A 25,138-nucleotide genomic window follows, 5' to 3' on the forward strand; every position below is an offset into this window, starting at 1 on the left:
GAACTTCATACTAGCAAATAAAGAAGCTATATCTAACTCTTGTTTTACTGATTCTTCAACATGGTTCCTTTACTGTCGTATCAAAAAAAACAGTAGGGAATGCATTATTCTTTTATCAGGCCTTCCTCCCCGCCCCTTAATTATGGCAAGCTGCATTTATGGAAATTTCAATTTTCCATTTAAGAAAAACAGTGAAACAGCTTTTCAAAATAATTTCAGTTAATTGGATGAAGACATGTGAACTTATTATTAAAATCACTATACAATTTTTTTCTGTAGAAAAAGGGTTCTCTACTTACAGAACATTACCTCTATTTATAGAACTAAACAAAAAAAACCCTCCCAAAGCCACCAAAACAGTTCAGCCAATGTTACTGCAGCCAGTAATTCCTCAAGTTTCAAAAGTGAATGAGTCAGCTTAGCTTTTTTTTTTTTTAAAATATGAACATTACAATGGGTTTAGGTTTTATAACTACTACTGGTACAACAACCACTACTAAATTTCACATTTACTTTTTTGAAAGCCTTACATAAGAGAGCCTAATGAATACACAGCCTGCAGAACAGATTCAAACACATGAAAGGAATATTAATTTTTAGGTCATTTTAAGGCCTTTGTCATGATTTTCAAAAGACAGAAACAGCAAACAGAAACTGTTTGTGACACCAGAGACATGATCTACAGTTCAGAATGATCTAGTGTTAAATTTTATTATACTAATATACTACACACGTCTTTCATTGATCAAGACAAAATGTTATGACATAAAATTGTTTAAATGCACTTCATCCAGGAACTTCTATCTGCAAACAGTAATTGCAAATATTAGATTCAATCCTCTAGCTTACAGTAAGTGGTCTGATTTAATGTTTCAGGAAAGCAGAGTAGAGAGTCTTCTAAGCACCTCATAAATACAAAAAGCGTTTTCAAATTTACTTCTTCTATTAACACAGTTAAATTTTGGATCAAGATACATACCGAGGTTCTTTTCTAGCCATTGATGTCCTTCTATCAGTTGGTCAATTAAAGCAAAATAATGAGGAGAGGCTTCATCAGGCATGACCCATCCTCCTGTTACTATTTCAAATTGTCCATCTTTTATCAACCTGAAAAATACGTAAATTGTGTTCAGAATCTTGCACACGGAAACACACTCTTAAAAATCAATTTCTGAATACCCAATAGCTATTTACCAGGGACACAATACCAAAATCTAAATCGTTTGTGCTACTTCCATCACTGGACTACATTTCTTTAACCAAACTGGGAAAGAATGAATAGATGGAACAGTGAATCTTTTAATGCCTCTGTGCAATTAAAACTACCAGCTCTACTGCATATGCCATAATACTTGATTTTTTTTTAAATCAGGAAGAGGCTATTTCCTGCCTAGTTTATCAAAACAAAAGTGTATGTGCCACAGTACCAAAGGTCAATTGAGCGAGACCTTTCCAAGCACATTTCAAGCATTACTAATATGTCCCCATCTTTGATCTGCTCTTCCTTTTATTGTTTTAGAGAGCTGATAGAGCTTCAAAGTTTATTGTATCTATAAAGGCTTCAAACCATCTCCCTCATTAAAATGCCTTCTTGAAACAGATCACAGGACGATGACATCAATGAAAACAATGACCATGCTTACAGTACCAGGTAGTCCCTACAGTAAAATAATGTAATTTCAACACTTATACTGTACACTGGCATATAAACGTTTAATGAATTCAAGAAAGGAATACAGTAAACTTAAGTCACATTATAGATAATACCTGTAAGAGTAATGAAAAACATACAGCAAAAATAATCGCCAGTGCAGCTTCTGTAAGTCTTACAGCAGTTTAACCAATACCTGATTCCCCTGAAGAAAGGACAGAGTTTCTTAGCGACTATCATTTACTGTTTATTGTGTGCCAAGGGATCTTTTTAATCTCAGAAAACAACAGCTGTGCTATAATACTCATGCATTGTACATAAATTTTTAAATAGACAGTTTTCTGTCATACCCAAGATTTCCAGCTCTACCTAACCTTTGCAGCTGTGAGGCTCTCATAGCATAATGTACACTGCAACTTCTGCATCTTGAAGAGGGGCATGAGAATGAGGGCATCACAGAGATGAGCTAAGAAGTGTTGGATCCTGTCTTAAAACCAGCCCCTTTTGGAAAACTTCAAACTATATCCTTTCTTCAAGTTTATACAAGCAGCATGCTTTCTTGTCTCAATGTCTATGCAAAACTTTTACTTTTGTCTCACATTTTGAACTTTAATTTTAAAAAGAACTGAGAAGAGCAAGGGTGTGGAGTATGTACTACTTTACCATTAAAGCAGCTGCATGTTTATAAAAAAATACTCACATTTAACACCAAAAAATTCTCATTTCATAATTGTGTTAAAACTGAAGAAAAAATTACCACATATAAAGAGCTAATATGAAAAATTATTTTTATTCCATTGCCAATACTTCAATGTGACTTCAAATAAAGTTTATAATCACAACTCTATTACAATTATAATGACATCTTTATGGTTGTACATGGAAACTTTTAGTCAATTTTTTCAGTAACTCAGTAATTTGTCTTCAAAATCTAAACGCATTTTTATTTTGTAACTGGCAAAAAAAAGAACCAAGGCCAAAAATATTAGAACTTGAGTAGTCAATTATTCTAGCAATTCTGCATTGCAGAAAGTGAAATCTCAAGTTTACCATGTAGTCAAATACACAGAGTCCCAGAACATTCCACATAGAAAATAAGAAATAGTTCAGTGTTCAAACCTTTTAACAGCATCCTTTTTTTGGCTATCTATTCCATCCCACCATTTTGAAAAGTAAGAAATCTCAGACCACATAAATTTCCTTCGATTGTCTTCTTGCAGTTTTATAACCATATTACTTAAGATATGCTGCGTCTGATCTCTGAAGTAATCATCAAAAGTCTTCAGCCAACCTAAAAAAAAAAAGAATATATGAAATTCAAGTTGCTTTCAACAGTCTTAGAGATCTGCCTTCTTCCCAATGCCTACAAGAAGTGAAGCATTTTCTTAAAGAGCTGAACTTTACACCCTGCGGACAGTTCAAAGTGCTAAGCTCTCCAGGAGTTTCTTTCTACAAAGTTTAGATGCTTTATTCCCTAAACATGTAAGTATATGGAAGGCTTTCCACTTGGATCAACAGGATACACAGATTTAAAAAATTGTGAATTTTTCTTTTTTAAGCACAACCTAAGTAGTTGAAAAGGAAGATGTATACACCTGCAAATTGATCTTTGATAACTTCCACCAGACTTCCTCGTGTCTCACATCAGGACTGTAGCATCTACTCACAGATCATCTTCCCAGCCCCAACACTATTCCAAATACACACACGCACAATACCCTCTAATACTTCCCTCAATGTCTTATTTCTTCTTTCAAGTCAAAGCACCCCAAACCTCCTTTATGTAAAACAACCAAACAAAAATCCTTACTAGCAGCATCTTACACCTACGGCTTGAGGAGAAAATTAAGAGTTATCCCACAGACCTTGAGGGTAAAGAAATCACATGGGGGCAAACCAAGCAGCAGTAAGCCCTGCATCCCATGTTCAGCATCATTTGTGAATGAAGGGCTTGTTAGCAACGACTGAGAAAAGAAATATGTTATAGCTGCAACCCTCATTAAAAAAAGATATTGGTGAGACGCGGAATAAAAGAAAACTCAACTTTAACCATATATTCAGACCTCACAATACAAAGCCTTCCGTGAAAATTTTTAACCTCTTCCTAAAACCTTGCATGAGAAAGTACATGTATCTTCCCTCCCAGAACCTGGAAGGGGTGTATTCTTTCTGTAACTATAACTAGAAAAAAGAAGCAGTTAATCCTGGCTACTAAATACACAAGTGGCATACTCCTACTCTTCATACCATGTCACATATGGGCATTTTCATTAAAGTGCTTCCAAAAGGGATTCAGCAGTTGAGTTTGAAGCCTAAGTATCATGTACAACACAGTAACAACTGAAGAATGGAAGTGATGTTATGAAACTATCCTATAGCATGCATCCACACAGTGTGAGGATTGTGCTCCAGAAAAATATGATCGTAGTGATTCCACTCTGATTTACCAGTTCTGTTCTGCAGAGGCACTGCCATTCTAGCACAATGCCAGTCTGCTTATAAGATACAGGATGAGGCTGCTCTGGACTGAGATTATATTGTTCCAAGGCAGTTATATAAATGCAGAAAATTTCAGTATTAAAAAAATAATTTTTAAGTCTTATAAAAGAAAACCACTTTATTTCCAAATAGGGTCCAAACACGGATTCAGAGAGGATATATTATCCTTTATTTTAAGGATGAAAAACAAGTGATATTCACCTTAGGTAGAAATGTAGAGCTAACATAATTTGACAATACGCACATTCTTTTCCAGTTCACATCGAATTGTTCATTATATTTCAAAGAAAAACTCTTGTAATTAGGAATAACCAGTAGGCACAGGCTCACTCTTACTTTTATTGCAATACTTTCAGGCTGGACTCTCGCTTTGTAAAGCTCAGATTTTAATAAAGTAGTCAGAAACAAACAAAATCACCACGAATTTCCAAAAACCTTCCTTTTTTATTTCGCAAATGAGGAAATAAACCTGTAACACTCAAGAGGAAGAGTGCTAGCTCAGTATTTTTTATTTTTTTTTAACAGATGTTTAGCATCAAGAAAAATCATCACATCTGATGCAAGTTTCTATACAGATAGAACAAGAGAGTCTAAATTATCTTAAGGAGGAAAATACATTTTGTCAAGACAGTTAATATGAGGACTTGAAATTTAAAAACTTAAAACATTTTCTTTAAAGGCATGGAAACAGCTTAGTAGAAAAAAGTTGTCAGTAAATTACTATTACACAATAATTTCATGGAGACTGAAAACAGAAAAGCAATGAATAAGCTGAATTTATTTTCTTTTTGTGCTCTTTTTACTCAAAATTTGTTGTGATCTCTGCCTATTTCAGTGGTTTTTTTAATGGAAGTTTTCACTCAAAGAATTGAGATCACATAGCCAATTAATCTTTTTCAGTGCTCTTTGACTTTTCAACAAATCAAAGAAATATTGAACTGATATTTACATAAGAAGATCCAGATGTAGCTGACTACAAATTTATAGCTTTTTACCAGGAATTTCTTCTGCAAGAGACAGTATCATGCTGGCACACAACTAATGGAAGATGAACTTAACCCATCCTATGTTTTTCCTACACAGAAATATATCATAATCATAGAACCATAGAATGGTTCGGGTTGGAAGGGACCTTAAAGATCATCTAGTTCCAACCCCCTGCCATGGGCAGGGACACCTCCCACCAGACCCCTGTGTTGAAGCACTAAGTCTGATTCAGAAGAAGACAAATAGAAGATGAGCCCCTTGTTCCCCAAAAATATGGTCTGAAATAAAGTCATTTAGGTAGAAGCAGCGACACTGATATTAGAAAGGCACGACCATATTGATTTGTCCAATGACATACTTTAACTTGTAAAAGATCTCTGCTCAATGGACCACAAGAATCATTTCATATTTATCACATTTAATTTCATAAGCATAGCTAGAAACTCAAATAATTGCACATTTCACCAAAAGCAAAATCTGTCATGAACCATAAGGTACTTCAAAAACTATAATTAGACTTCTTATGTATTAGGCTTACACAGTGCAAGGTATTGTATATATCAAGTCTGCTGCCCTCATAACTAAGATGGGAAGAAAATTTGTACTGATCAGAAATTAAAAGTGTGTTCTCTGTAACAGTCCTGTCAATTTGCAATGTAACTTCCCTGAATTTTCTTCCCCCTGCCTCCACCACCTGACAAAGGAAAAAGAAAAAGTTCTCTTACTAAAAGTACCCTACCACCTCATACACAAACACAGAAACATTGAGAAGTGAGCCAGCAATAAAATTTAGATTTCTGTAATTCAGCATGTCAAGAAAAACTCATGAGCTGCCCGGTTTCCCATTCTATTTCTAGGTCTCATCATCCTCTACAATAGAAAAATTAGGTGTACACCATTCAATGTGTATTTTTATAGTCTTTTCATAGCCACAGAATCACAGAATCTTCATGGTTGGAAGGGATCTTTGAGATCACCGAGTCCGTAGCCATCACAGTTGTTTGGGTTTTTTTTTGTTAGAAAACTCTATATACTGTTCATGTTTACAAAAAGGAAAACAAGTTCTGGACAGTGGTGACAGATTTTTATTTTTTATCTTCCTATGTAAACACAACGCGAACATATTAATCATTGAACTTTCAATTTACAGTCTGAAACTTTTAAAGGTAAAGTTTTCAGATGTTATTCAACTAGCATTTTTTCTTTTCTGCTTCAGTTCTATACTAACCTGTTCCTACATTTTGGTGGGTCAGACAACAGTCTAAATAACCTGTGTTTCAAACATGTCAGAGAAACAAAGATACCTGAAAACCATATCCAGATCTGGTCAACAGAAAACAAACCTGAATCTCCATGGTATATCAACAGCCTCAAACTGCTATGCTTAAGTTTTCTCTTATCTTAACACTGCAATTAGCTTCACAGGGCCATACAGATTTCCTCTTGAGAACCAGAGACTGTCTTAAGTAATAAAAATGTATTAACATGAGTGCAAGTAAAGTAAAGTTACCGATGTTATGGATAATTAATGAAGTGTTAAAAAGTAGCATTTAGACCTGACATATGTGCACATACACTATTAATTAGGTAGAAATTAGGGGTGGGCAGGCAGAGGGGCAAGGGAAAAATCTATTTTTCCTCTCTTTTAATTCCACTTAAGCACTGTTTGTACTAGGTCTGTAACAACCACATTCAGCAATAAAATAATCTGATCTGCTACACACATATATTACAAAGCTCATAAGTCTCAATTCTTAAATAATTTATTGAGAAGCCGTTACCAAAATCATCACTGCCAACAGAGCAAGAAATGCTAGAGGTGTCTTTCAACCCCTCAGGTGATATCTGAATATCATCTTTCAAGTCCAGTTGTGCTGGTTGACAGTATCTCTGTCCCTGACCAGGATTCTCCCCTCTGGAGTTCAGCTGCCTAATCCACCTCAGGCAGTCACATGAAACTGCTGCTGAAGCACATGAGAGCTAACATAAGGGCTTTGCCAGCACAGCATGTTATACGATCGCTCATTAATCTGCTCCAGAAAGAAAAGTCACCCATCTGCAACAGCTATAACCTCACACAACACAGCTATTTGTAAATTGAACATCTCTCCATGGCTTGAGATTAATCTGCACTGGGTGAATCCCCCCCAGATCAGGCATGCTACTGAGGTGCTCAAATTTTCATCAGCTGTCAGCAATTAAAAGACAGTTATGCCTGCCACTAAGCAAAAGTGTGAAGGGTATCCATCCTCATACCTGATTTCCCCATAACAGGTAAATGTATTAGCTACTGAAGGGAGAAGCACAGACACCCCAAGTTTGTGGGTCCTGGTTGAATCACACAGAAGCAATTAACTCAGATTTAGCAGAATTTAGCAACATAAAGGGTTTTGGAGCACATAAATTATTCCCCAAAACAGAACTTGGAACCTAAGACCACTCCCTTCACTACTGATTCTGTTTCAAGGCAGTTTCTTTGCCTTTTAGCTACAGATTCTCGCTAGCTAGCATAACTGGTTATGTGAAAAGTTAAAGTAGCCTCAGATAAGAAGACATAAAACGTAATGAGAATTTAAAGCTTCTGCAGCTAATACAGTTATATCTTTACTGATCCCATTTCTTAGTAAATATTTTTCACATACATTGTTACGCTATAGGTTCATTATGCCTTAAACTTTTTCGCTAGAAGGCATTTCCTTTGCACTATGCCTTTTAATCCTCTGTGGGAAAGGAATAATGTAACCATTAGCTATACAAGAGGTTTCAGATCTCTGTTACAGATAAATTTTCCTTCTTTCAAGTGCTTATTAATATGCAGTTTCATACTGCAGACAATTCCACAGAAATGTCCTTACCAAAAGCAGTACCAACTCAGGAGATTTCTATATCACTCTTTGTAAAAGCAAACAATAACCAGTCTCACATGATCGCCTTTGGTGATGAACAGTTTACGTTTACCAGGATTATATCTCAGTTTAACTCTACTTGATATCAACTGAGGAGCCTGAACCAGCTGCGAGATACTTAGATTATATGCATGAGGAGATGCAAATGTTTTGATTTTAGTTGCTGCTGGTGGAAGGACTGATACAATTTTATAGTATAGTAAAGGCATGAAGAACTTAGGTATCAAGAAGGAAGACCTTAGGAACCCAAACTAGACACCAGTGAGAAAGTCAACTATTAAAAGTGAATGACAACATCATTAACAACAACTTCAGACTAGTCCTTGGGAATAACCTATGCAGGAAAAAAGTTGTAACAGAAAGACGCGAGACAGCTCTCATAACTTCACAGAATTCTTCAAGCCTTATTATTGAAGGGGCAGTCATAGAAAGGACTTCTTTCAGAGAGCTGAAAGAACAAGTACCTTACTATAGATTTAATGAGTGACTCCCTCCAAAATAGATATCTGAATGCTGGGAAAAAATCCATCTGTGAAGCCAAGTTCATTATGGCCCACACCCCTATTTGGAAGAGGGCCAGTGCAGTGGTGGAGAGGGCAAAACAGAATCACATTAAACTTCCCAAGTGCACCAAGAGACATCATTCAGATGTAAAATTAAGGAATAGACAGACACATCACGAACATGTTTCCTGCGTAAGTAAAAAAAAATCCTACTGGAAAGTACAGGAAATTCCAAGATTGGTAAGAAAAAAAATTAAACAGGAAAAAGTGTTGGTGAGGCTACCTCTGGTTGTAGAGCAGTATCTATCTTTATCTGTCTTAGAAGTTTAATAATTATTTTTTTAGAGAGGGTGGCGGGTTTTGGTTGGGGTTTTTTTGTTTGTTTTTTTTTGGTGGTGTGGTTGGTTTTTGTTGGTTTTTTTTTTAGACACAGACCAAGAACCCAAACTTGACAGAGAAGAATGCTGTACATAGAGAGGGTCTCCAGACCTGGAGAAAACCCTTGTTATCCTCTGACCTTTCAAATGAAGGTGTAACATTTTAAGAATCATAGCAAATATATAGCAAAGCTCAAAGCATTCCTCACTGAACGAGTTTAGTAACTTGACATCCTAATTTGGAGGCTATTAAGATATGTGTCCATCTTCCCAAGGATTCCACTATTTTTGGGACCCTTCTCATACGAGCAATACAGAGCTATTCAGTCTGCTAGACCCAAAAGACACATACCTAAAAATTTGGAGGCTCTGATGAAGCCCCCTCCAGCATAACCTGATATTGATGGCTTCTGCTACTGGCCAGCTCAGCCAAAAAATGACTGTAAAGACTGGGGCTTCTTTCTAGGAAAGTTTCCAGAAAAACAACAACCAGAGAGGAAATAAATGGACACCGGTTTAAAAACAGTTCTACAGAAAGGCAGACCAAAGTTTATACTGGGATTATTTTACCTGAATATTTTTACTATATCCATACTTTGTTATTTTAGCTGTCATAACTGGACAATACAGTCCCTCCAAATTCCATTGCTCATTTTCTTTGAAATGGCTAGATATGTGCAAATGGAAGTCACTTACTTCACTCAGATCCACAGTACTTCAAACAACAAATTAAATTGTTAGACAGATACACAGCGCTAAAGTTTGAAATCACTGAAATTTTGGCTTTCCACAATAACAAGTAGCTTCACCAGCTTCTCATGGTCAGTGTACATGTACCAGGAGTATACTACAGCAGTATAACTCACTGCTTTTTGGTGCGTTTTACAGTCATTTCAAAATAAAGTGACACTTCTCCATTTTATTCATTATACAGTAAACATCCACCCAGGAGGAAGTGAAATTACGTAAGCATAACTAGGTTTCGTTTAGATCCAGACTTTCTATTATCCCACTGTATGTTGTGGGTGGGGGCATGCACAAAACAGTAAAGAGTGTTACAGTAAAAAACCTCAGATTTGCCATTGTCACGTCTTCCAAAAAGCACAGGCTGAGGGTTAAATATCTATCTATGACAGCCCAAAAAGTCAAAATCAGAGCAGGCCATATTTAATGCAGCAGTGAATAAACTGACTGGGTTACCAGCAGGATGAACACAGAAAATCCGTATTACCTTCCAATATCAACACCAAAGTTCTAGTCCAGTTAATAAATAAGTATGCATACAACTTTTATCATAACAGTTGTCACTCAAAGTCAATGGTACTTGAATTACACATCTGCTTATGCACCCTGCTAGACTTAAATCTAACATATTAAGTTGTATGCTTCAAAAAAAAAAAAACCCAAGTCTTAACAGAAATGGCAATATATTTCTTAATTCAAAAGTTCCTATATATTCAAATCAATACAGTTAAAATATTACCTGGGTCATTATGTGAGTGAGGCACAACAAAAACTTGAAGTGGTTCATTGTCCCATTCATTTTCATTGTATGTGATATCAAATCCTTGTTTCCACACGCCACCATCTGGATTATCAAAAGGAAGAATGTCATAGACATCCAACATCTAAAAAAAGAGTAAAAGAAATACAAAACATGAATTCACAAAAACACTTCTGCTATTAAAACCCAAAGCTGTTTTCATCAAAAATGGATCAGCTTGTTCATTACGCAAGGAGAGACCAAGTGTCAAATGAATAGAAAACTGACAAATGAGAGCTAGTTTCAAGTCACACTACAACACCCAAGACACAGCTGCCAGGAAGAGGAGCATTTTGGCAGGCCCTGTTCTAAGGAAACTGAAATTCATTAGATAAACAGTAGGAATAAGAGCCTTAAGTCACAAAAATTATGACAGCTCACAATGGCATTGGAGCAGGAAAGCAGGGAGAGGATTATAGACAATAGCACAATACCCTAAATAGGGGAATGCAGAAGATGATGAGGACAAACTAAGGAAGCGGTAAGAAGGGAGGACAAAAGGAGAGAGAAGGGAGGACAAAAGGAGAGAGAAGGGAGGACAAAAGGAGAGAGAAGGGAGGACAAAAGGAGAGAGAAGGGAGGACAAAAGGAGAGAGAAGGGAGGACAAAAGGAGAGAAATTGAGGCAAAAATCAAACTCTCAAAAGGGAACTGAAAGAACCTATCAAGGACAAATGTTCAGAAATACAGCCAATTGCTATAACAAAGTTACTTATATATTTACTGTTGCCCAGTATACTAATTACACAAGGAAGGACATATTTCACTTGTCAAGGCAAATAATAAGGTTACAGGTAAGTAAATCAACGCTAAGAGTTATTTTAACAAGTTCCTATGAAATTCAGAAACCACCAGATAGCTTCAAAAGAGAATTTTCTAATGTGAGTTCAGACCAAAGTTACCATATCCAAGGTTTTTTTGTTTAGTTGGTTTGGTTTTTTCTTTTGTAATGCTCTGGTCTGCTTTTAGGAAAGAAGGCAAACTTTACGAAGGTGGACTATCATTTGGAAAAGCCTTTTACTGGCAATAGTTTAAAAAACTTAAACTAAACTTTAGTTCTAGCCCCATGTTAGAATAGAACTGTATACTTGACAAACTTCCTTCAACAAACATTTCACTTGCACAAAAATAGCCTACAGGAGTCATTTGCTACATGAACACCACAAGAGTTAAAACTTTCCAGTGGTAAGCCAATTTCTGTCCTGCTATGAAACTTTAGAAAAATACAGGTATCTGAAACAAACATCTGACTAAAGAAGTTAAGGCCTTGTGATGGGTTGACCTTGGCTGGCTGCCAAACCCCCACCCAGCTGCTCTCTCACTCTCCCTCCTCAACAGGACAGGGAGAGAAATAAGATGAAAAGCTCATCAGTCAAGATAAAGGCAGAGAGATCACTTACCATCACAGGCAAAACAGACCTGACTCAAAAACATTACATTAATTTATTGCCAATTAAGAGAGTTGGATAGTGAGAAACAAAGACAAAACTAAAACACCTTTTCCCCACTCCCCTTCTAGCCTGGTTCAACTTCACTCCTTCATTCCCAACTCCTCTACGTCCCCCTACCCTAAGTGGGGCAGGGGTACAGGGGCTGCAGTCAGTCCATAATGGTTCCTCTTTATCACTTCTTCCTCGTCACACTTTTTTTCTGCTCCAGCATGGGGTCCCTTCCACAAGCTCCAGTCCTTCATGAACTGCTCCAGCATGGGATCCCCCATGGCCACTGTTCCTTCTGAAATTATCTACCTGCTCTACCTTTAGCTTGAGACACAAAGAGAAGTAAGCAATGTTAGACGGGAATACAAACCACTGTAATCCTAGAACTAGCAGAGCATCAGTTAGGCCTACAACATCCATACACTAGATATCTATGGCCTGTACGAGATCATCTTGTCACATCACTGCTCTACCAGGATTGCTTCCACCTTTGGACAACATTGCTTAGTGGAAAATACAGGTGCAATACTTGCAGATATACGCATTCTGTAAGCCCAGCTTGAAGGGCCCAAATAAAGGTTACAATGAAATTACTGTAATACCATACTTCCCTGCTTTTCTAACATTTGATTTTGAGTAACTGCAATTTTTCTGTGAAATGCAACCTTCTGAAGAAAATTAAATGAATGCAAACTCTGTAAATTTGCCAGTTACCAATGTCTGATCTTAAGACTGATAAACTCATAGGAATGTGGGCAATTCCAGGAATTGTTCTTTTTAAACAAATATGTTTTCAAGGTTGAAACGTCAAGAGCTTCTCTCATGGACAGAGCCTGAATTTCACAAGCAACTTTCTGCAGCCTGCAGGACACCAGTTTTTATAGTCCATAACATACATAACTGTAAGGTAATAGATGTTAGGGAAAAAATTATCTCAAACCATGCTCCCATGATTATGAGCTCAAGAGCTGGAAAGTGCAACTCGGGAAATAGATCTTGGAATCTTAATCTATAGTTGTTTGATATAACTGGCTCAATGACCTGATGCATCTTCTACAGAGGTTTGCTCCCTGCCAAGGGCACGGATCCAGGATGTTCTAGAGGAACTGTCAAAGCTTGTCCAACTTGATGACTGCTACCCCCTTGCTCTTCTTCCATGCGGGTACCAACGATACTGCCAGGGGCAACCCAGACTGCATCAGAAGTGATTACAGAGTTCTTGGGGTAGCAGTCGAAGTCATGGAGGCCCAGGTGGTATCCTCTTCAATCTCACCAGTGAAGGGTAAGAGTAAGAGTGTGAGAGGAGGACACCAACAGCACAGGTCAATAATTGGCCTCGGAGCTGGTGTTGGGAACAGGTTTTGGGGTTCTATGACCACAGGACCCTGTTTGCAGATCAGTGTCTGTTTAGGAGAGAAGAGATCCAACTCACTAAAGTGGGGCAAAGGCATCTGTGCCAGGAGGATGGCTAACCTGTTAAGGAGAGCTTTTAGCTAGGAATAAAGCCTGAGGAACAGAGTTACCAGCAGGCCTGTGATGGACAGAAGTAATGTGACACAAAAGGATTTAAAAAAAATAGTTAAAAAAAAAAAACCAAAAATAATCAGGGCTTAAGTAGGGTCACCTCCAGTGTTTGCATGTAAGTAAGGAAGTGCCTAAGGCACAATAACAGAGAAATCCCCAAAATTCTCTCTGGGAAATCAGCATCCTGGGGTGCCTCTCTGAAGTACACTAACACACACAGCATGGGGAATAAACATGATAAACTAGAGATCTGTGTGCACTTGCAAGCCTATGATCTTGTCAGGATCATGGAGATATGGTGGGATGACTAATGACTGTAAATGGAGGGATACAAGACAGAAGATCTTGAGGAAAGACAGACCAGGAAAACAAGGAGGAAGAGTTGGCCTTTATACCAGAGAGCAGCTGGTATGCATGGATCTCTGCCTGCAGATGGATCAGAAGCCAACCGAGAGCTTATCGGCAAGGACTAAAAAGCAGACCAGTACAGGTGACGTTGTAGTGGATGCCTGCTATAGGTCGCCTGACCAGGAATACAAGTGAATGAGGCCCTCCACAGTCAGATAGGAGCAGCCTCATATTTGCAGGACCTGTTCCTCATGGGGAACTTCAACCATCTTGTTATCTGCTGGAGGGACAACAGAAAACTGGTTAATATTCAAGGATCACCTCATGCAAGCTCAAGTCCATCCCGACAAATAGGAAGTCAGGCAAAAATGCCAGGAGGTCTGCATGGATGAACAAGGAGCTCCTGGCAAAACTCAAACACAAAAGGAAGCATACAGAGTGTAGAAGCAGAGAGAGGTAATGTGGGAGGAATACAGAAACATTGTCCTGGCATCCAGAAATGAAGTTAGGAAAGCTTAATTTCAAATGGAATTGAATACAGCCAGGAATGTCACAGGCAAGAGGAGGGCTTCTATAAGTACATGGGTGACAAAAGGAAGGCTGCTGAATGAGACAGGGGGTCTGATGACATAGGACACGGAAAGGGCTGAGGTACTGAGCCTTCTTTGCCTCAGTCTTTACTAGCAAGACTGGCTTTCATGAATCCCAGGTCCCACAGACCAGGGGAAAAGTCTGGAGCAAGGAAGACACACACTTGGTGGAAAATGGCCAGGTCAGGGAATACTTAAACCAACTGGACATAAGTAAGTCCGTGGGCCCTGGTGGGATGCACCCACAAGTACAGAGGGATCTGGCTGATGTCACTGCAAGGTCACTTGCAAGATGCGTTACAAATCATGGTGGTTGGAAGAAGTGCCCAAGGACTGGAGGAAAGCAATGTCACTCCTATCTTCAAGAACAGCAAGGAGGAAGACCCAGGGAACTACAGGCTGCCCAGCTTACCTTGGTCCCTGGGAAGGTGATGGAGCAGCTAATCCTGGAAACCATTTCCAGGCACATGAAAGACAAGAAAGTCAACAGGAGTAGTGAGCATGGATTCACCAAGGGCAAGTCATGCTTGACCAACTTGAGAAACTTCTATGATGAAATGACTGGCCTGCTAGACGAGGGAACAGCTGTGGATATTGTCTACCTTGACTTCTGTAAGGCTTCAGCCCTGACTCCTCTCACATCCTCACAGAGAAGCTGCAGATGTATGAGCAGTGAGATGGACCAAAAACCATCTGAACAGCCACACCCAGATGGTAGTGATCAATGCGCAGCATGAAGTCTAGTTGGTGGCCAATAACCAGTGGTTACTCAGGGGTCGCTACTGGGTCCGATCCTGCTTAACATCTTCATTAATGATTTGGATGATGGCACAGAGTGCACCCTCAGCAAATTTGTAGACGATGCCTAACTGGGAAAAGTGGCTGATACACCAGAGGATCATGATCCCTCATCCAGAGGGATGCCAACAGGCTGGAGAAATGGGCTGACAGGAACCTCATGCAGTTTAACAAGAGGAAGCACAAAGTCCCGCACCTGGGGAGGAACAACCCCAAGCATCAGTACATGCTACAAGTAGCCCAGCTAGAAAGCAGCTTTGCAGAAAGTAACCTGGGGGTCCTGGTGGATGACAAACTGAATGCAAGACAGCAATGCGCCTTTACAGCAAAGAAAGCCAAGGGCATCCTTAGCTTCATTAAGAAGAGTTGCCAGCAAGTCAAGGGAGGTGACCCATCCCCTCTACTCCACACTGGTGAGGCCACACCTGGAGTACTGTGTTCAGTTCCGAGCTCCGCAGTACAAAAGAGACATAGACACAATGGAGAGAGTCCAGCAAAGGGCCACTAAGATGATGACGGGACTGCAGCAGCTTTCCTATGAGGAATGGCTGAACTGTTTAGCCTAGAGACGCTTGGGGGATCTTATCAATGCATACAAATACCTCAAGGAAAAGTGCAGAGAAGGAGGAGCTAGGTTCTTTTCAGTGGTGCCCAGTGACAGGACCAGAGCCAACAGGCACAAACTAGAACACAAGAGGTTCCTCCTGAATATCAGGAAACACATTTTCCCTATGAAAGTGACAGAGCACTGGCACAGGTTGGTGGTAGTCTCCATCCTTGGAGATACTCAAAACATGTCTGGACGTGGTCCTGGGCAACTGGCTCTAGGTGACCCTGCTTGAGCAGGGGGTTGGACCAGATGACCTCCAGAGATCTCTCCCAACCTCAACCATTCAGTCATTCTATGATTCAAACATTAGTCAGAAGCAGTTAAGAAAATACAAGAAAAAACTTAGGACTCAAAAACTTCCACTGGAATAAACTGAAGCCAGATCAGGCCGAAATCTATGCACTTATACAAAGACTTCCAGAAACAGATGTTAAGTCTTTTTTACCTTTCACAAAACACCATCCTCTGTAAGAATTGTGCAAAGGATTAATTACAAATTGCACCATCACTTGACCAGGTTACACAACTGCAAGTGAAGAATAAGTTCCAAATACCCAGTCAGTAAGGAGCAAAAAAGATTAAAGACAAGCATTACCTGGATATATTTTAATTTTATTTCTAAGTATAAAACACCGATATACTAAGCAAGGACTTTGTAAAAAGAGTAAACAAACAGAAACTCAAAAAAGATGCTGCCTGCTTTCATTACAGTTGCTTCAGAAGACAGTCATGTTTTTACAAGCTTTTCAATTAAAACATTTAAAAACTTACGAGTTTCCCTTTTTCCCTCTATATGGCCTTATTCTTTCTCTACACTGAGGACTCAAACTGCTTAAGTAATGCAAGTCTTGGGCAAACATCACAACATTTACCCCAGTAAACACTAAACTACCACACGGAAGAAATAAAAGCATAGTCTGTGCCTCTTGAAGTCACCTTTTTAAAGAGTGATTCGTGACTCATTTTAAAAGGAGCAACATTACTAAGCACAATGTTAGATCCTTCAGTAGTTGAAAGGGACAAGAGAGGAGACACCTTGCTGTATTAAAAGACCTTCCAGCTCAACATGATGGCTGTTCAGAATTCTATCTTCTTTGAGCACAAATTCCAGATACTTCTTGAACTACTGACCTAAAAAAGCATCAGGTCACAATGATATTTGATCCAAGTTCTTCATTTTGTTGGTTTTATTACCTAGCTCTACTTTTACCTTTTGAAAAAAGTACACATTAGTCTTCTATTTCATTTGAATTACATCAATTCTCAAGTTAGTGCTAATTTCAGTGGCCAGCTGTACTACAGTTTCCCACCTACTTAAAAACACCACAAGTAACAGTTGTACTTGTGGTACATGTATATTACCTGAACCATACAAGTATACAATTTCTTGATTTACAATTCCTTCATGAAAAAAAATCCTTTAGCTCTCCTATCCAAGAATCTTTTGAGGCTCATGTTATTAGTAACTTGTTTTGTCTGATTTATGCAAAGAAAATACATCTCTGAGTAGCAAGTCATGGTAATATTTCTCACTGAAATATCACAAAGGTTTTTAATCCATATTTGAATGCATTCTCATAATGGTTTCTCTATTATGAGAGACTATAATAAGTTCCCATAATTTATTCAGTGAAGCCTCTTTTGCCTTAATTCTCTAAAGTGATCTTTAGCCAAACACTATGTCTCACCTATATTAGCTTTTACTTCTTTCTAGTCTCTTGTTTCATTCTCATACACCCACTTAAGAGACAAACCATGGAAAAAGTAAGGTCTAAATCTGTAGGTTTAAGTTAATGTTTATGAACAGCAGGTAATTAACACAAGCTGGTTTGGAATTTAAAATATAATTAAGAAAAAATACTCCAAGTAATCTACTCAGAATTTTTCAGTCCTTATAAAAAAAAATCTAGAAGAAAATAAATTAACTGAGCTTGCAGAGCACGTCAGGCTTGGCAAATTATTAAATAGTAAAACCATATTCAAATACAGTAATTTAGATCAGCTTTTGAACGTAGTGTTACAAGAATTCTGCTAAAGTCAAGGTCTTAGATTTCATAACGGAAATGTGGGTCAGGCTCACAGGATGAGAAGCCACATACAGAAGCTGTATTAAAGTGACTTAGTGACGATGGTGGATAACCTGCTGAGTACAAGGTACTAATGCAATGACACAAAAAACACTAGAGCCCTCCCTCCCTGTTCAAGGCAAGGAAAGAAGTGTGAATATGGGAGTAGTCTAAGAATATTCCATGCTATATTTATTGCTTAAGTACATGCATATAACTTTAAAAGTAAAGTTACCAAAAAGCAGTTTAGCTAGTACAGCCTACCATTAAGTGGGTAGCTACATTAGCTGACAGTAGGTACATGTTCTGACATTCTGCAAATATGAAGCAAAACATGGGAATAGTTTAAGCAAACATGTTTTGCTTCCCATTCACAACAGGTTAACACATCCAAGAATTTAAACCAACTCATTTTACCCCAAAATTCACAATTCACATTTATGATAATTTATTTCTAACGCTCCTAAAAAGCACACCACTCATATGGCAACAGACCATACAAGGAATAACCTGTTAACAATCCAGTAACTTGAAAACATATAATCATAGATCCACGTGCTTTAGTTTTCTGCACAGAAGTCTTAAAATATATTAGAAATATGAACAGTCAGATATTGTCTTTAAAAACTACTTTTCCTGTAAAAGACATTAAGGTGGTGCCTACCCTTGAAGAGCCTAAAGGAATTATGAACAATACATCAGAGGTTACAATTGTTCTAATATGTGTACTTATTCATCCTAAGTCCACTGTCTTTCTTCTGCAATAGAAATACTTTCAGTTCTAGACTGAGAAAGCTGGACTTCAAAATTTAATCTTTGCTTTAGAGTGCTACGAATAGTTATAGTACTCCCACAAGACTCCTGAAAACAGTACAGATCACAAACTTCACATAGTATTCTCAGTGCTCCAGAAACACTCCATTGAAACTGCATACATAAGAGTCCATGAACTCACAAGCATCACCAGAAAGCCAAATAAATTCAACTTGAAGTGTTTGACTTTAAAAACTTCAACCTCCCCAGTTCATGGCAACCAGTCAACATGGTATATGTTCCTCCTTTCTGATCAAAGTGCCTATACAAACTGGAGACACACGAGAATGCTGAAATACAGAAATGTCATTTAAAAGGTTATGCACTACCTGAGATTTTTTTTAAACTGTTAGTTCTTGAACACTCTTTACCTCCCCATCAAGATCCATCTACACAGATATCCCTAAAACGTAAAACCTATTTAAATCAAGACTATCCACCATTTCCAGTCAATTTCTCATTGATTTTAGAACAATTTTGGGAAACTGAAAGAGACTCTCAAACAAAGTCTTTCCAAAGAGCTTCTGACTGGACAATAATCTGGAAAATAATCTGAGTATAATTGTTTTAAAACCCTGGGTTCTGTTTAGCATTTTTTAAGAACTTTCAAGCTTTCTGAAATGTTGGCTCTTCACAATCATTAGTCAATTTCTAGACAGTTTAAAACCGGTAAAAAAGAACAGTTTCATAACATCTGTTAAACACAACAGTCACCTGAACAATTCTATTATGTCTTAGATTAGAAGCTTAGTACCAAGCTTTTACCAGTAAATTAGACATTTTCAGAATTAAAAGGTAACGACAGCTAGCACTTCGGTAGAATGAAAGAGAACGACATACGGCTTACCTGTACACTTGAACTGTGACTTCCACTTTTTGAAGCAAACAAACAATCCTCAGAGTCAACTGAAAGCAAAACTGAAGCAGAAGGAAAGAGCTCGGAGACAGATCCTTGACTGAAGTTTATAGCCTCTGCATTTTTTTGACCATCCTTTACTGATTCACTCAGATTGATCACAGAATCTCTTATGTTTGAAATAATCTCATTATTTTCTGCCAACAGGCGTTCTAAGTGATCTATTTTTTCTTGCAACATTGAAAGTTGGCCCTGTAAAAAAAAAAAGTAAATTTTAATTATTTCTCAGACCAATTCTTGACAGAATTTAAAAAAAAGTATCAATTTCACAATAGTATATGATCACACACACAAAATCAAATCTTTATTCTATATTTTATGTAAAGTCAAACTAATAAGAAATTGAACGAACATATGAAGTTTTCTCCTTTCAGAAAAAGGGAAAAGAGCAAAAATTACATCTTCCACTATGAACTTGAATTCTCAGCACAAGATTTAATCAGTGATACAAAGGTATCCTTAAAAGGTCACACTGTTTCAAGTACCAATTATGCAAACTTCAACTTTTTTCATGTCTTTCACAGATTTGCAAAAATCTGATCTTTTCATTTATCTTCACATCAGAACATCAAAGAGAAAATCATTTTTAGAAAGACGTCGCATCGTTATGGGATTAACAGGATATATACATTTTAGGTTTTTCCTGTACATGGAAAATAGTAAGTCAGTAAATACTGAGTTCCTTATTTTCAGTGAAATTTTGAGACAAACGAACAAAAGCACTTAAACTGCCTGATCATAGTAATAATCTGTATAATTGGAACATCACAAACATCAAGATAACCAATAACGCTTTCAGTCGGAAGGTCCTATTCAGTTGCCAAACATGAATTTGTAGATGATTCTAGTCTATACCACAAGAAGGATATAGCAGTGTGAACTGACAGAAGTCAAAGTATCTCCCAAAAATACTTCAAAGGAGAGACAGATACCACAAAGCAATTTAATAGCATCTAATCACTGTATTGCTGGAATACAGGAGGGAGCATAGCAGAACAAGGTATCTGGAAGTGCTACTGCCCTCTCATGTACTAGTAATCACTCCTTCCAGATGATTTGAGGTATGCTTTTTCAGGCATGAATGTGTTAGCTTTTACACAAAAGGCCAGATTATTTAACTTGTTTTTAGGGATATTTACTTAACAGTAATTTCTTTCTTTCCCTAGATTGACTTCAACCTAACACTATTAAGAAAAGATAGAAAAGAAAAAGCCGGTCGCTCCCTGTTATTAAAGTTGTGGTTAGACCCCAACATACACAATACATGTTTTTTTTTCAAGAAGCTGTCATTACAGCAAAAACCCCACTGCAGATTCAGGCATTTTCATATTACCCATTACATTCAACACAAATAACATTGATTTGGTAGACAGCTACTCTGTGACCTATGATTTTAAGGACAGGTAAAACTTTTTCCTAGCACCAATGACTTATTTTCTAAGTAATACAGAATAAGATTAGAAACAACAACTGTACATGACAACTTTTTTCCTCTTTGACAATAATTCATTTGAGGTCTTTGCATTTTCCTTTTTAGTGACAAAGTGCTTTCCTCAAATGCTAAATTAATTCCAACTTCTGTAGTTAGGCTGTAGTTTGCAAAGGACTAAGCCTCCTTTCTAAATTGTGATGCGTACTTACTTTTAAATTCTGTTCACTTTGAGAATAAAAATAAAAAACAACCCTTACCAAGAGACATTAATCAGCCTTTTGGGTTCTACTAAATCGGCATTCTTATAATTATATCTTTATGGAAGTTCTGTGTAATTTTGCAGAACATATGTTTTAGTATTTTTTTTTAACCTGTTGGTAAGTTTTTCCTCTCATTTTCTGAGCTGTATAAAGCGCTGACCCACTCCTTTGATTTTTTTCTTAGATTGATACATCCTGAAAATGCTTACAGGTTATAAGATGCAACATGGGCAAACTGTTATTGCTCCCCAAAAGACAAAAACATATTTTGACAATAGATCCCGATTAAGCTAATTGAGATGTAGGGCAAACATTCTAGGATCTTGGCAGTTTAAAGACAAATACTAGAAACTTAAAAAATAGATGAACTGAAAACAATAGGAAATCAATATGCAGATGATGGGATGCTCGAGAGAAAAAAAAAAAAAAAACAAACAACTGTTGTCCCATGCCCCCTGGTGGCACAAAAGAAACAAGAACCAGACTGAAATCTTTCAAATGCTACATTAAAGACAGGGTACACACATTTCTGTGTAAAATTAGTATTTTTCCTTTCAATGTCTGCAACATTTTAAAAGAAAACAAGGTTTCTCTACTCAGAGAGAGTACTCAGTGGCTTAGTATGCTGCTCACTCTAAACATAACATATATAAAATAATACTGATTGGGGCTTTATAGGCTGCCCAACATAGGCTCTAATCTTTAGATTCCTAAGAAGCTAAAGTATAGCTGCCACCTATACAAATTATTACCTGCTTCACTGCACATGACTATAGTTCACCAAAGTTACCAAGTGTGTAAGCAGCTAAAATGCCATTCACACCTATCCCACCACTATATACGCTGCCTCTACAACTGTAAAATCAGACAACTGTTTAAAATTTATATTCTCACTCACATATGTTATAGAAATACTTTACCTCTTCCTACAAGAAAAGCATTTTATACTGCTTAGCAATAGCCTGTCAACTACCTGGTCATAGATTACACCACCAATCTGCCTTATGTCATCGAGCCAATTATGGTCTCTCCAGCACTGACCGACAACAGGCACACACAGCAAAAACCAAAAAAACCCTGAACCCAAGATTAAAAAAAAAAACAAAACAAAACACCAAACACACATTTAAACTGATCCTTTCATTAGCATATACTGCCAACCCCTAGCAGTCAGATACAAACTTCCAGTTTAGAGGTCATGTCATATTTCACATCTCCAAGATGGACCTTTCATTTAACTTATCACACTTCAAACCTTCAAATATCTGCAATAACCAGTTCCACCATTTTACCATTTATTATGTGACAAAACACTTTTCTTTGTAAAATAAGTTCTCTGCTTCCTGTTTCACAATAAATAGTAATTTGTTCCCTGATAATCTTCAAAAAACAATGATTTTATATGTTGCTATATACTTCCAGTAATAATTTATTGTTAAGCTGGAGGGTTCAAGCCTACCTAGGACTCTGAAGAGCAGTGGTTTTTAGAATTCTGTTAAAGTATGTTAGTTTAACTTTGAAGGTAGATATTCTGTTATTTGGAGAAAAAAAAAATCCTTACAAAGACCTCCCATTGTGGAACTTAACAGAGGACATTAATAAAGACAATCCTGCTTTCTTTTCTGAAGACTATGAGATGCATCCTGCCTCTCTTTTAAAGCATTTTGACATGCTATGTACTAACTCAATTTGAATGTAAAACATGAAATAAAAAGCTACAGTTAAGGACATATAACTATGACCTCATGCAGTACTCAAGTTAAAACTGACAGGCAACCAAACCTTTTGAGATTTTAAAAATATTTTCCATTTGAGGTTTTAAAAATATTTTCCACTTATGTTGTGAAATGCATCAGCCATGAGAGTTAACTTTAAGAAACAATAGTGTGACAAACTAGAAACAAATCCCAGTTTTCATTCAGTATGAAAATAGTTCATGTCAGGAATCCATTCTCAAGTTGAAAGTTTCACATGGATCCAAATTATGCAAAAGCTAAGTCTATTTCTATTGCACATTCACCTTTTCTTCTCACTCTTTTTAAAAGGGAGTAGACAATGCCTAGAACATAGTATTCAAGAGAAAAATTATTTTAAAATGTGAGCTAAACGTGGAAAATATGGCAACTCTTCAAGACAACAAAATTAACATATGAAAATAAATGAAATTCAGTTTCAACATTTTTAGAGGAAGGCAAACAACTTACACTGCCCAACTTCAAATGTCAAGGCCAAACAGTACAAAACAGTGAAGTTACTCTAAAACTGTTTCATCTTATTGATTGCTAGTAACAGATGTTGATTTACTAGTAAAACAGATTAGAAGCATGTTGCAGGTGGCATTAAATAGGTCTAATTAAAAAATTAAAAACACAGGTCCTCTCCACTACAAAAAAACATACTCTAAAAGTATGTTGGTTTACAATAATTTTGAAAATTTTTCATCCATTTAGGGGGCAAGGGGGGATTATTTTTCTTTTTTTTAAATCTGAGCAAGAGATGCACCATTTTTACCTTAACCAATTCTGCCTCAAAAATTTGTAATCTACATGGCTTTGTGGATAGCAAAATTTGGCCAGCTGCACGATCCATAAATGTCAGCAGACCTCCCCCTGACTTTACAGCATCAATTCTTCTCAGAAAAGATGCAATCCTGATCTGAGACTTTGAGCCCTGCCTAACTGCACAGAAAATTGGAGATATGTTGTCTGGATAAGTATGTCTTAGTCCAAATTAACGTCATTAAAGGATGCTCTGTTAATGTACATACTTGTTTTAAAGAAAGGAAATGCAATGTAAAGTTATGTGAATCACCTGGCCTATGCAACCACTTAAAAAGTTAATAACAACTTTGGTGAAAATATCTTTCTTTCATTTCTCTCTGACTTTATATATTGATCAGATGGTGCAAATAAAGGTCTTACTAAAAAAGGAAGAAAGGCAACCCTGCTGTTACTCCACAGCAAAGCAACCACTTCTACAGTAAGTACAAAGTGCCAACAAATCCAACAGTACTGAAAGTAGGTACAGCTGCATCGGTAGAGAAGTGGCATCACACGAGCAGCGCATCTGGTCATCATCCCCATGGTTACACAGGGCTGGACTTAACCAACAAAATCTGCCCATGGGAGATCATCTCTGAGCAGAGACCAGCACACCTTCCTCCCACCTGGAACAAAAACTGTCCATACCTGCAAGCTGCACTGAGCAACCCGCCACTACCACCACATGAACCAGCTACATAAACAGTTCCTTATGCTTCAGTCAGTCCGAACCCTTCAGCAGTTTTCATGCCCCAAATACTCCAAAGCAATCTGCTTTCCCACTGCCCTCTGCTTGTCCTTCTCTGTTTGCTTCTGACACTGGTCCAATCTGCAGCAAGGAGTCTCTCCAGAAGGGAGTATACTGCCACCCAGCACAAGGAGGCAAGTCCAGTAAGACAATGAAAGATCATAGAATCATAGAATGTGTTGGGTTGGAAGGGACCTTTAAAGGTCATCTAGTCCGACCCCCCTGCAGTAAGCAGGGACATCTCTAACTAGATCAGATTGCTCAGAGCCTCATCAAGCCTGACCTCGAACGTCTCCAGGGATGGGGCATCCACCACCTCTCTGGGCAACACGTTCCAGTGTCTCACCACCCTCATTGTAAAGAACTTCTTCCTAATGTCTAATCTAAACCTACCCTGCTCTAGTTTAAAACCATTGCCCCTCGTCCCATCGCTACATGCCCTTGCAAAGAGCCCCTCCCCAGCATTCTCATAGGCCCCCTTCAAGTACAGGAAGGATCAAGGTGCTTTATTCTGGGGAAGTGGAGAACGGACAGTTTCTCCCATCTAACCATTGTACACTGCAGAAAAGATACTAGTTGCAACTTTAAT

The 25,138-nt window shown here is 37.7% G+C and overlaps 1 protein-coding gene across 1 annotated transcript in view; it reads right to left on the reverse strand.

Moving 5' to 3' along the window:
* MAN2A1 (mannosidase alpha class 2A member 1) overlaps positions 1 to 25,138 on the reverse strand; it is a 117,001-nt gene that overhangs the window by 83,995 nt on the left and 7,868 nt on the right. The window contains exons 2-5 of the mRNA XM_063320103.1: positions 19,501 to 19,761; positions 10,407 to 10,551; positions 2,771 to 2,942; positions 980 to 1,107 (exon numbers count right to left, since the gene is read on the reverse strand). Coding sequence (XP_063176173.1) covers positions 980 to 1,107; positions 2,771 to 2,942; positions 10,407 to 10,551; positions 19,501 to 19,761 — 706 coding nt within the window. The remainder of the gene's footprint in view (positions 1 to 979; positions 1,108 to 2,770; positions 2,943 to 10,406; positions 10,552 to 19,500; positions 19,762 to 25,138) is intronic.

The sequence above is a fragment of the Chroicocephalus ridibundus genome, chromosome Z (genome assembly GCF_963924245.1).
Source record: "Chroicocephalus ridibundus chromosome Z, bChrRid1.1, whole genome shotgun sequence".
Classification (NCBI taxonomy): domain Eukaryota; kingdom Metazoa; phylum Chordata; class Aves; order Charadriiformes; family Laridae; genus Chroicocephalus; species Chroicocephalus ridibundus.